Source organism: Vulpes vulpes, chromosome 9 (assembly GCF_048418805.1).
Source record: "Vulpes vulpes isolate BD-2025 chromosome 9, VulVul3, whole genome shotgun sequence".
Lineage (NCBI taxonomy): Eukaryota > Metazoa > Chordata > Mammalia > Carnivora > Canidae > Vulpes > Vulpes vulpes.
Window position 1 is genome coordinate 7,306,267 of NC_132788.1, and position 12,480 is coordinate 7,318,746.

At 35.3% G+C, this 12,480-nt stretch overlaps 1 protein-coding gene across 7 annotated transcripts in view; it reads right to left on the reverse strand.

Moving 5' to 3' along the window:
• GIGYF2 (GRB10 interacting GYF protein 2) overlaps nucleotides 1–12,480 on the reverse strand; it is a 136,176-nt gene that overhangs the window by 35,094 nt on the left and 88,602 nt on the right. For all 7 annotated transcript variants that reach the window (XR_011994119.1, XM_072719143.1, XM_072719144.1 and 4 more), the window contains 4 exons: nucleotides 11,667–11,826; nucleotides 4,424–4,590; nucleotides 1,892–1,983; nucleotides 381–488 (listed from right to left, as the gene is read on the reverse strand). Coding sequence is in view for 6 of the 7 variants with exons in the window: in XM_072719143.1 (XP_072575244.1) it covers nucleotides 381–488; nucleotides 1,892–1,983; nucleotides 4,424–4,590; nucleotides 11,667–11,826 (527 nt within the window). In the remaining variant the exon portion in view is untranslated. The remainder of the gene's footprint in view (nucleotides 1–380; nucleotides 489–1,891; nucleotides 1,984–4,423; nucleotides 4,591–11,666; nucleotides 11,827–12,480) is intronic.

Below are 12,480 nucleotides of genomic sequence, written 5' to 3' on the forward strand. Positions count from 1 at the left end.
ATGGCAGTGTGAATATCTTTCCTGAGTTCTCATGGGTGAAAAGGAGATTAAACTTCTAGACTATAATTTTGTTGTTGGTTCTTTAAGAATATACTGCTTTTTCAATGTTCTCATTATTCTGTGATTCTTATTCCAAATTTATCCTCTATTAGTACAAAGACCAAAAATGCTTTATTGCCAGCTTAGTTATTATTTTTAAAAGCTATATTCTGTTTTTACACATAATACACACATGTGCCATGTGTGGGTATTTTGATACCAGAGTTCATACATTATACCAACATTTCCTTTCTTCTCTTTAACACACACACACACACACACACACACACACACACACACACACACACACAATGTTAACACATCACGGAATGATGACCAACCTCATTTTCAGGGCCTGGAACTGTTGGAGAAGAAGTGCCAACTGCTGCTGCTGCTGTGAAGACAAAGCTGCTTTCTGTTGTTGAGCCAAAACCTGTGCATACTGCTGTCTTCAAAAAGTAAAATAAAGTGTAACCTGTCAATCCACATTTAGTGCACTTTACCGAGATACTGAAAAGCAAAGGTTGGTCTACCACCCCCCAAAAAACCACTAGAAATAGCTATCAAATAAATTTTAACAATTCTTCATGATAGTTATACAGAAAATTCTGTCATTCTGTCAAAAAACTGAACTTCTAGATAACATGATGAAAGAGGACAGCAAGAAAAAAAAAATTACAAATGTCAAAAACTAGCAAACTCCCCAAAACTCATGTCAGAAAGCAAATGAAAAATAAAACAGATTCGAACTATTTCCACATGAAGCACCTTTTGCAAAAATAAAAATAACTTGTATAAAGATTCTTAAAATTTATGTTTCAGCTTAGAAAATTTTAGGTTAAGATTTTTTTCACTAGATCAGGGGTAAACAATTTTTTTCTGCAAAGAGCCAGACAGTAAATATTTTCAGCTTTGCAGGCCACATGCAACTATTTAATTCTGCCACTGCAGTGCAAAAGCAGCCATAGACAACACACCAACATATGTGTGTAGCTGTGTTCCAAATAAAACCCTACTTATGGGGCACCTGGGTGACTCAGTGGCTGAGCATCTGCCTTCAGCTCAGGGCGTGATCCCAGGGTTCTGGGATCGAGTCCCACATTAGGCTCCCCACAGGAGCCTGCTTCTCCCTCTGCCTATGTCTCCCATGAATTAAAAAAATTAAAAAATAAAAAAACCTGCTCATGACAACAGGGACCAAGCTGGTTTGCCAATCTTTGCACCAGATGACAGTAAATCTTACTGCTTCTACCAAAAGGACACATAATTCAAGTGATTTTGCCATTATTCCACATCACTACTAACAGTATAAATTTTTACTTCTTCTCTGCCCTCTCAACTATGTTTTTTCTCTGGCATTCAAAGTTGAGCCATTTAATTCTTAAAATGCTTGTTGTTTCTTGCTTTAGGAGCTAACGAGCTTGCAAAATTATAGTTAATGTGTCATTTTCTGTAATTTTCTGGTACTTATAAAGGTAAGACCAAACTCCAAATATATAGTGGTAACATGGCACTAACTGGGTGACTGAAGTATCTTATAAACTTTTAGTTCTCTGCTATAAAAAGTAAAACATGGGAGATTATATCTAAAGGCACTTTGGGGCTCCTGGGAGGCTTAGCCAATAGAGTCATACTCTTGGTTTCGGCTCAGGTCATGATATTGGGGTCCTGAAATGGAGCCCACATGGCACTCCACATTTAGGGGGAAGTTTGTTTTTCCCTCTCCCTCTGCCCCTCCCCCCGACTCATGTGTACACACTCTCTCTCAAATAAATAAAATCTTCAAAAAAAATTTTTTTAAATAAAGGCACTTTGAATAATGCAGGGTACCCTACTGTATTATTGCTCTTACTGTATTAAGAACTGCTGGTACTGAAGGTGCTGCATTTGGTACAAGGCAGTGAGCTCCTGCTGCCTGGTCAGTCGTTCCTGGTCCAACTCTCCCTAGGAGTGAAGGGGTAGGGAAAGAAATACCACTGAACAAACTGCAAAGAGCCTAAAAGCCATTTACTACATACATCTGAAAGCAAAGTCAATCTCAGATCTTTACAAGCCACTCTCTCTTTATACCCCAAATGCTTTTCTTAAAAAGTTCTTTAAAGGCTAAACAATGCCATCTAGTGGAAGGAGGTGGTGTCTGCATTTTAAAGAGATTCCCTATGGTGGGAAAGGGGTCCTCATTTCAGCAGTTGTTCTCCCCTCCTACCCTTGAAGCTAAATATTATACTGTACTCCAGTCATTACTGTAACTAAAAAATATATTATTTCCCAATGTTAAAAGTGATCTCTAAATTTGGAGATCACACAGAAATTAGAGAAATAGGACAAAACAGGAGTAAAATTACAGAAGTTAATGTGACAGTAGGAATTTTACAAGGGCCCCTAATGAATATAGAGAACAATGTAGATATATGTCTTGTCAAAGATGCTGAGCAGTTTTAAATTAACGGAATATGAAAGAGCTTTGAAAATTGTAACTGTCAACCCTAAAATTTGGTGTTTCTATTACTATTAATACATCATGAGTTGGAAAAAATACAGTTTTTTAGTTTGTATTTTCAAATAACATAGCTGGAATTTAAATTCTGAAAAGTTAAAATTGGGAGAAAGAATGAAATGTGAAGTATAAGATAACAAATAATGAAGACATAAGGGTGACACAGACTAAGGCAAGTCATTAATGAACAGTTTATCTCTTTATTATACAGAAAGTAGGCTTTGAAATAAAATATTTGATACACAATTTGGAGGGGTGGAGATCATTTCAAATTCAGGAACATTTTTCTTTTCTATTAAATACGGGAAGGTGGAAGCTACACTAGATTAATCTAAAATGTCTACATAAAAACCTACATTTCAAGGTATATTCATCATCAAAGTGAACTCTCTTACCAGTGCTACTCAGGGCAACGACAATAACAGCTGACAGAAACAGAGCTTGCCATGATTCTGCCCCTTAAGTAAGTCTAACTGAGGCTCAGCTCCTATACCTGGAAGTCAGGAAATGGGCTAGAGCAACCATGCCAAGCTCCAAGGGATGAATTTTCAGCACTGAAACATGCACAATAACTCATCCCAATTTCAGAAAAGGGAAATAAAGCTCAAACTTGGTATATAAGTTAAATGTTTATACAATAATTTTTCTTTGTATTTACAACAGAAATGTCAGAAATAATCTCCCTCACCTAGAACTTGTCACTGCTCTCCAAATTATAGGAGGTTTTGCCCATCAGTGGATTGTGACACTGATTACTAGGTCAAGATAAACATTCATATAGAAAGGAAGGAAGGGAGGGAGGGAAGAAAATATGTGCATGGCACAAAATGTTCTGTAAAATTTCTTTCACAAAAATATACATATGGTTATGAATGTAAAGAGTAGTAATGTAAAACTCACTCTTATTTTCCTACAGGCTGTGGCCAAACAAGTTTGATGGCCACTGTTCTTACCTATAAACCCCTGTGACCATAGAGTTTGAGGCCTATTTGCCCTCATCTCGAACCCATCACAAGGCCTAGCACAGGCCCTCACTATGTAGCTGATGAATAAATCAATGGTGACTGTTATTGCAGTGACCCAGTGTTCCCACTAAAGGTATCTGACTATGGCCACTTCTGACTACTGCAGCCACCCAACACTCCAACCTGGAGAAGGAAACATAAAGCACAGATTCGAGGCCCTCCAAAAGGAATTCTACAGGGAGAAGGGAGAAGCAGCTGCAGAGAGGTACAATTTCCCCTTTCAAAGATATTCCAGTGCCAGTATATGAGGTATGTTACATTATGAATCAATTTTCAGTTACAATACCAGTAACTAATATTTAAAAAAAGAAAAAATCTTCAAAATATTCCAAAGCATTAAATTTTTTTTATTAGCAACATTTATTTGCTTTAAGATAAACCTAAAATTTAGGAATTTTATGAGTCAGCAACCAAGTGGCAAACAGAGGGAAGGGAAGAAGGGAAGGGAAAGAGGAGAATGTGCATTCTAACCAGATGCAAAAAGGAACTCTAAGAAGTCAACAGAATTGAAGCTCAATAAAGTTAAAAGCTCTGAAGTGAGTTTAGAAAATTAGGAGCCAGAACACGTAGGACCTAGTAGGCAAGACAGAGTAAGATGTTCTTTATTCTACACCTGCTAGAAGAAAGCTACTGAAGGTTTTCCTTTAGAATTTAGGGATTGGAGGGTGAACACAGGTATTTGAGTTCTAAAAAGATCACTATAGCTAGGTATGCAGTCCCCAATTCAGACTGTCCATTGTCATTTCAATTACTCTCAAAAAATGCAGTTTCTTCCTTGTAAGATGCAACATCTGCATTGTGTTTACAAAGAGAAGTGTTTCTGCACCTCTTATGTGTTCTGAGAGAGCTGTAAGGTACTTACCATATGAGGAGGGGGAGCTGGGCCGGGAGAGAAGGGAACCCTTCCCCACATTTTCATGATATCACCAAGAGGTTGGAAGCTTTCATCACATGCTCTCTTCACCAATAAAGACATAGTAAAATAACCCGCCTGAAACCATTCCGCCATCTCCTGATTATTGAAGGGACCTATAATAGCACCAATTAAACAGAAGGGCAATAAAAATCCTTTCAGACTGAAGACGAAAAAAATATTTCCTGAGTCTGATCCTTAACCAAAGATACAACTTGTTTGAGGTCTATCAAATATTTTGTATGATATTTTAATTTAATCCATCCCCAGAGGCAGTTAAAAAGGCTTCTAACTGGGGATCCCTGGGTGGCGCAGCGGTTTGGCGCCTGCCTTTGGCCCAGGGCGCGATCCTGGAGACCCGGGATCGAATCCCACGTCGGGCTCCCGGTGCATGGAGCCTGCTTCTCCCTCTGCCTGTGTCTCTGCCTCTCTCTATCTCTCTGTGACTATCATAAATAAATAAAAATTAAAAAAAAAAAAAAAAAAGGCTTCTAACTAATAAAATGCAACAGAAATGATTTTGAAATAAGACTTCTGTCTATACATCCCAAATTCTCTGTGGCACTTTAATTATTTTAAGAAGTGTAATTGTCTCCATTTCACTTGATCTCTACAATTCATTTGTCAGAGTTCATAAAAATGAGTGTTTTTGTTAGATTTTGTATTACTTAGGCATAAATATAAACATGTAGTTAGGCTAAATATGCTTTTCTCTAATTTTTATTTTCTGCCAGATTATTAAAGGTTAAGCAAAGTATAAGCAACAATCTATTAAATTAAGATAAATTGCAGTTTATTTACCCAGGTATGACTAAATTTGGCCAGGGGCATGGGGGTTGGGGGGTGATGTTAACATTCTCTAGATGTTTTACAATTAAAAATTAAATATTTTATAGAAAAAAACAACAAATGTACTCTGATTCATATCCATTCATTCATTCATTCACTCAATATTTACTGAACACCAATTATATGGGTCTAGGCCATGGGAATACAATAGTAAATAAAACAAAGCCCTAGAACATCCATTTCTGGGAAGATAGAATAGATGTACTTGTCCCTGCTCCTTCTGCTAAATTCAACAAAAAACCCTACACATTATATACAAAAGAAACAAAAGATGACCCCGAAGAGTAGAGAGAAAAAAAGCAGACTTGCTAGAGCCTTGGAGCCTAAGGAACCACATAGTGGTGGTGAATTCCCTGACTTTTCATTTTACCTCATGTATCCCAAATTTGGAGAAGTCGTGAGTAACAAAAAACATAACCCAATATATACAACTAAAAATATGACACAATTATATGCTACCTACAAGAAAGTCATTTTAAATATAATATAGGCAAGTTGAAAATAAAAGGATATAACTCTGGGAAACGAACAAGGGGTAGTGGAAGGGGAGGTGGGCAGGGGGATGGGGTGACTGGGAGGGGGGCACTTGACAGGATGAGCACTGGGTGTTATGCTATATGTTGGCAAATCCAACTCCAACAAAAAAATATACAAAAAATAAAAAAATAAAAACAAAACCATTTTTAATTGGAAAAAAAAAGAAAATAAAAGGATAGAAAAAGATATATCATGCAAGTGTTAATTAAGGGGGGAAAAAGGCTGGAATAGCTATATTAGTATTTGATAAAGTAGACTTCAAAGCAAAGAAAATTAACAGAGACAGAGAGGATATTATGTATTAACAAAGGGTCAATCCACCAAAAAGACACAGTAATTATAAAAATGTATACACCAAACAAAGCTGCAAAAATACATGAAGCAAAATCTAATAAAATTATAAAGACAGAGAAATCCTCAGTTACAGATGAAGACCTCAACACCATTCCCACAACAACCGATATAATTAGACAGAAAACCAACAAGATTACAGAGCTCAACAAAACCATCAATGAACAAGGTCCAACTGATGTTTATAGAATGCTCCAGACAGCAAAATAAACATTCTTTTCAAGTACCCATAGAACATACAGCAAAATGAACTATACTGAGCCATAAAGAAGTCTCAAAAAAATTTTAAAAACTGAATTATATACGGTGTGTTTTTCAACCACAATAAAATCAAGCCAGAAATCATTAACAGAAAGATAACAGGAAAACTCCAAACACTTGGAAACTAAACACATTCCAAGTTATCCACAAGTAAAAGTGGAAGTCTCATGAGGGCCTGGATGGCTCAATTCGAAGAGTATATGGCTCTTGATCTCAGGATCATGAGTTCAATATGGTATAGAAATTACTTAAATATATATTTTTTAAAGTGGAGGTTTCAAGGGCAATCAAAAAAAAAATATATATATATATATATATACCGAACTGGAGGCACCTGGGTAGCTTAGTCAGTTAAGCGTCCAACTCTTGATTTTGGCTCATATCATGATTTCAAGGTTGTGAGATCAAGCCCCCAGTCAGGATCACATGCTGGGCATGGAGCCTGCTTAATATTTTCTCTTCTTCTTCCTCTGCAATCCCCCACCTCTCTCTCTCTTAAGAAAAAAAAGTACACTGAACTGAATGAAAATGAAAATACATGTATAAAAATTTGTGGTACTCAGTTAAAGTGCTGAAAGAGAAATTCACAGTATTAAATGCTTACATTAGAAAAGTCTCAAATCAATAATATAAGCACCCACCCTCAAGACCCTAGAAAAAGAGAAGCAAACCCTAAAAAGGAAGAAAGAAATAATAAAGAGCACAACTCAATGAAACTGAAAACAACAATAGTGAAAAATATCGAAGTTGATTCTTTGAAAAGATCAATAAAATTATCAAGTATCTAGCAAGACTAGCAATGACAAAAGAGAAATGAACAAATTACCAAGATCAGGAATAGAAACAGGGGCCATCACTAGAGAACCTGAAAATATCAAAAAGAAAATAAGGGAATACTCCAAATAACTCTACCCACACAAATTTGACATCTTAGATGAAATAGATGAATTCATCAAAAAACACAAACTACCAAATTAACTCATATTAAATCAATAATTTAAATAGCCCCTGTAACTATTGGGGATATTGAATTTTATGATTCCCCCAAAATAGGGCATCTGGCTGGCTCAGTCATATAACTCTTGATCTCAAGGTTGTGAGTTCAAGTCCCATGTTTGGCATGGGGCCTATTTTAAAATTAAATTAAATTAAATTTAAATTAAGTTAAATTCCCAAAAGAGAAGTCCCCAGATGGTTTCACTAGAGAATTCTACAAAACATTTAAAGAAAAATTAAAAAAAAAAAAATAAAGAAAGAAAAATTAACACCAACCCTAAATAATCTTCCAGAAAATAGGAGAGGGAGTTAATTTCCCAGTTCATTTTATGAAGCTAATATTACTGATAATAAAATTAGACAATGAGAATATATATATAAAAAAAACTACAAAACAGAGAATATATATATATATATTAAAAAAACCTACAAAACAACATGCCTCATGAACACAAAAATCCTTAACTAAACATTACCAAACAGGATCTAGCAATATATAAAAAGAGTTATACACCCTGAATAAAAGGGGTTTACTCCAAGGATGTAAAGCTTCTTCAATATTCAAAATGTAACCAATTTAATCCACCATACTAAAATTGTTAAAGAAGAAAGATCACAGGAACATATCAACAGATACAGAAAAGGATCTGACAAAATCCGATACCAACTGTAATAAAAACTCTCAAAAAATAAAGTATCTTCCTCAACTTCATAAAGGGTATCTATAAAAAGCCAGCAACTAACATTACACTTAATTATTAAAGACTGAATGTCTTCCCCTTAAAATAGGAACATAGGAAAGAGAAAGCAAGTATATCTGCTTCCACTCATCACAGTCAACACAGTGTTGGAATATACAATAAAGCAACAAAAGGAAATAAAAGATATAGGTTGGAAACAAAAAAAAAAAAAACTGTTGCTATTTACAGATGACACTAATGTCTACAAAGGAAATCAATCCTACAGAATCTAACATTAACCACAAAAAAACTCCTAAAACTAATAAATGAACTCAGCAAGGTCACAGACTAAAGAGAAACATCCAAAACTCAATTCTATGTAGTAACAATGAACACAAAGACATTGAAATAAAATTTATAATTACTCAAAAATCAAATAGCTGCAAATCTAATAGAGTGTGTATCTATTCTAAAAACTACACAAGCTCATAGACTGGAAAAGTTAACATGAGAAACATGTCAATTTTCTTCAAAATAACAGAGGTTTAACATAGTTCCTATTAAAATCTCAGCAAGATATTTAAATATAGATTTCTTAATATATTTATATGGTAAATATAGATAATATTATTCTAAAATTTATATGGAAAGGTATAGAAACTAGGAAAGCTAAAAACTATTTTGATAAAAATAAACTAGGAGGAAAAAAAGGGGAGGAATTAGTCTATCCAATTTCAAGATGTATTATATAGCTACAATAATCAAGACTGTGATATTGGTGGAAAGACAGACACACAGATCAGTAGAATAAAGAACACAGAAACAGACCAACATAAATATGCCCAACTGAATTTTAACTAAGATACAAAAGCAATCTGAAAGAGGAAAGATGGTTTTCAACAAACGGTTCCAGAGTAACTAGACATCCATCAGCAAAAAAAAAAACCCCACTTTGACCTAAGTCCCATTCATTACACAAAAATTAACTCAAAATAGATCATAGAGTTGGATCTCCTAGCTGGCACACTGAGTTGAGCAACTGACTCTTGGTTTCAGCTCAGGTCAGTCATGATCTCAGGGTAGTGGGATTAAGCACCACATCAGGCTCCCTGCTCAGTGTGGAGTCTGCTTGAGACTCTCTCCCTCTGCCCCTTTTCCTGGCTTCCTCTCTCTCTCAAATAAATAAATCTTAAAAAAAAAAAAAAAAAAAAAAAGATTGGAGAATTAAATGTAAAACAAAAACTATAAACTATTTTGGAAAGGAAATTTGGGATGTGAAGCCAGGAAAAGAGTTCTTTTGTCTCAGACCTACTACCAAAAACACAATCTATAAAAGGGAAAAACTGATCAACTGGACTTCATCAGTATTTAAAACTTTTGATCTGTGAAGGACTCTGTTATGAGGATAAAAAGATACAGATGGGAGAAAATATCTGCAAACCACATATCTATATATATAAAGAAGTCTCAAAACTCAAAGGTTAAAAAAAAAGCAAACAATTAGAACATGGGTAAAAAACCATGAAGAGACAGTTTACTAAAGAGAATAAACAACCAATAAACACATTAAAAGATGCTCAAAACCCCAAACTACAGTGAGGTATCACTACACAGTATGTCAAAACAGCTAACATAAAAAATATACTGTCAAGGATATGAAGAAACCAAGTAACTCATAGATTGCTGCGGGAATACAAAATGGTTCAGCCCTTCTGGAAAACAGTATGGCAATTTCCATACAATCTAGCAATTGCACTCCTCGGTATTTATATCTCAGAAGAATGAAGAGTTGTGTTAACACAAAAGCTTACCTATAAATATTTAACAACTTTATCGTAATAGCCAAAAATGAGGGGCACCTGGGTGGCTCAGTTAAGTATCTGACTCCTCGTTTCAACTCAAGTCATCTCAGAGTTCTGAGATCGAGCCCCACATCAGGCTCTGCGCTCAGAACAGAGTCTGATTGAGATTCTCCCCCCTTTCTCCCTCTGCCCCTCCCCACTATGCACACTCTCTAAAATAAATAAATCTTAAAAAAAAAAAAAAAAAAAGCCAAAAACAGGAACCCAGACACCCTTCATGGATGAAATGGTTAAACTATGTTATATCTGTGTCATGGATGTACTACTCAGTAAATAAAGAGAAACTGCTGATATATGTAACAACCTGTATCAATCTCCTGAGAATTATGCTGAGTGGAAAAAAAAAATTTTTTCATTGGATAGAAATGGATTCCATTTATGTAACATTCTTGAAATGACAAACTATAGAAATGGGGAATAGATTAGTGGTTGCCAAGTGTTAAGGAGTGGGCAAGGGTGGGAAGAAAATGTATGCGGCTATTCAAGTTACACGTTAGATAGAAACGTTCTGAATCTTGACTATATCAAAGTCAATATCCTGGCTGGATATTGTACTATAGTTTTGCATTAGATTACCAGTGTGAGAAACTGGGTAACATAAAATCTCTACTATTTCTTACAACTGCATGTGAAGCTACAATTGTCTCAAGGTAAATTTAATTAAAACACACCTCCATGTGTTTTAATTAAAACACACAGTCCTCAACTTGGGGGCACACTCTGTCTCTCCAGTTGCAATCCCTAAAACACTGAATAAACACTTTTGATTGTTTTACAAACAAAACAAAAAAACAAAAACAAAACCCAAACATTTGCACAGTCCTGCTTCCAATGTACCTACATTCTACAGGAATATAAACAGATCATGAACAAATATATACAGAACCAGACAGTACTCGATGCTATGAAGGAGAATAAGGGGAAAGGGTAATGAGACTGCGAATGGAAAAGGAGTTAGTACACTGGAGAGGGGTCACAGGGTATACTTGGTAAAACACTATCATGAAACGGACACTAATATAGTCAACCAATTTCAGGTTATAAACAAAGATTTCAAAAGCAGAAATGAAGAATCAACAAATTGTCTTTTACAGCATTCTTTCCCCCATTCTAATCTAACTTGTGCACTGTACAAATCTTTTAAGGGATTAGTTTATAATACAGCATGATCCTTTCTCACATGTTTTTAACAGTTGTTTATCATTTATGATATCAACCCCACTTCAGTGAAACATTCAAGTAAGGTCTTCCAAGACTGCTGCCATCACCCTTTTATGGGAGGGAAACTGAAGTACAAAGAACATAAGGAATTCACCTGCCTAGTTAACCAGCTGGGAAGCCAGAACTGAAGGGGTCTTGAGTATTTTGTTTACATCCCTAAATTATTAGTAATCACATTCCACCTTGTATTCAAATAATTTTCATTTGGACTGCCCTCCCCCACTGAAACTGTAAAGTACTATAGGAGAAACCTATAAAAATGCCTTCTATACGTATGTATGTATACATGTTACACACACACACACACACACACACACACACACAAAGAAAACCTGGAAAATGGATTGTTTTCTACTACTATGAAAATTAACATTAAATAATGACCATCTTACAGAATCTGAAGGTAATGGCTTCAAGTAGAATGGAACAAGCTACCTTGAATTTCTCCCTGAGGATCTTTGTAATACCACTTCTGCATTGCTTCGTGCATCAATGGAATTGAGACTCCCTTAGCTCTGTGCTCTTGCAGTTTTGATGCTAGTCTCTCATCATCTAGTGCACTGTCTTGGAGATAAGCCACCATCTTCTCAGCTTGCTAACAGGATTAAAAAAAGGATTAAGGAAACAAATGATCCCAAATTAATACTTGTACATGTAATAAAAATGTCTACCTTTTATGAATGACTTGATCTATGAAAGGTACTACTGTGCAAGAAACACAGCAGGCAACCATGACTTCTTCCAACAAGGTCATGAAATATATACTGTCCCCATTTTATGGAGGGGAAAACTAAGGCTCAGAGAGGCCAAATCTTGCTCAAAGTCTCAAAATTATTAAGCAAACCAAACTGAGATTAAAACACAAACTGGTATGGATCAAAGGCCAGGCTTCTAATCAACACACTAATAAGATTACTATTAAATAAGCCATTGGTCAGTCCTGAAGCATATAAACTAAACCTATAAAAACATAGGTGTTAATACAATAAAGATCCAATTAATCAATTACAAATATAATGTTTTACAATTCTATTAAGACATCGCCCTACTTCCTCTCTTCAAGCATTTCCTGCCACCAACAACCACTCCATCTCAAAGAAAGAGAAATTCTTCTATAGAAAATAAGCTACCATTTACTTCACATATAACAAAGTTATATCTAATCCTAGGGAAATCTAGAGACATGAATAAAATGCTAATATCCTGAGTTTAACTATTTTCCCAGTTACACTTCAGGCAAAAATACAGA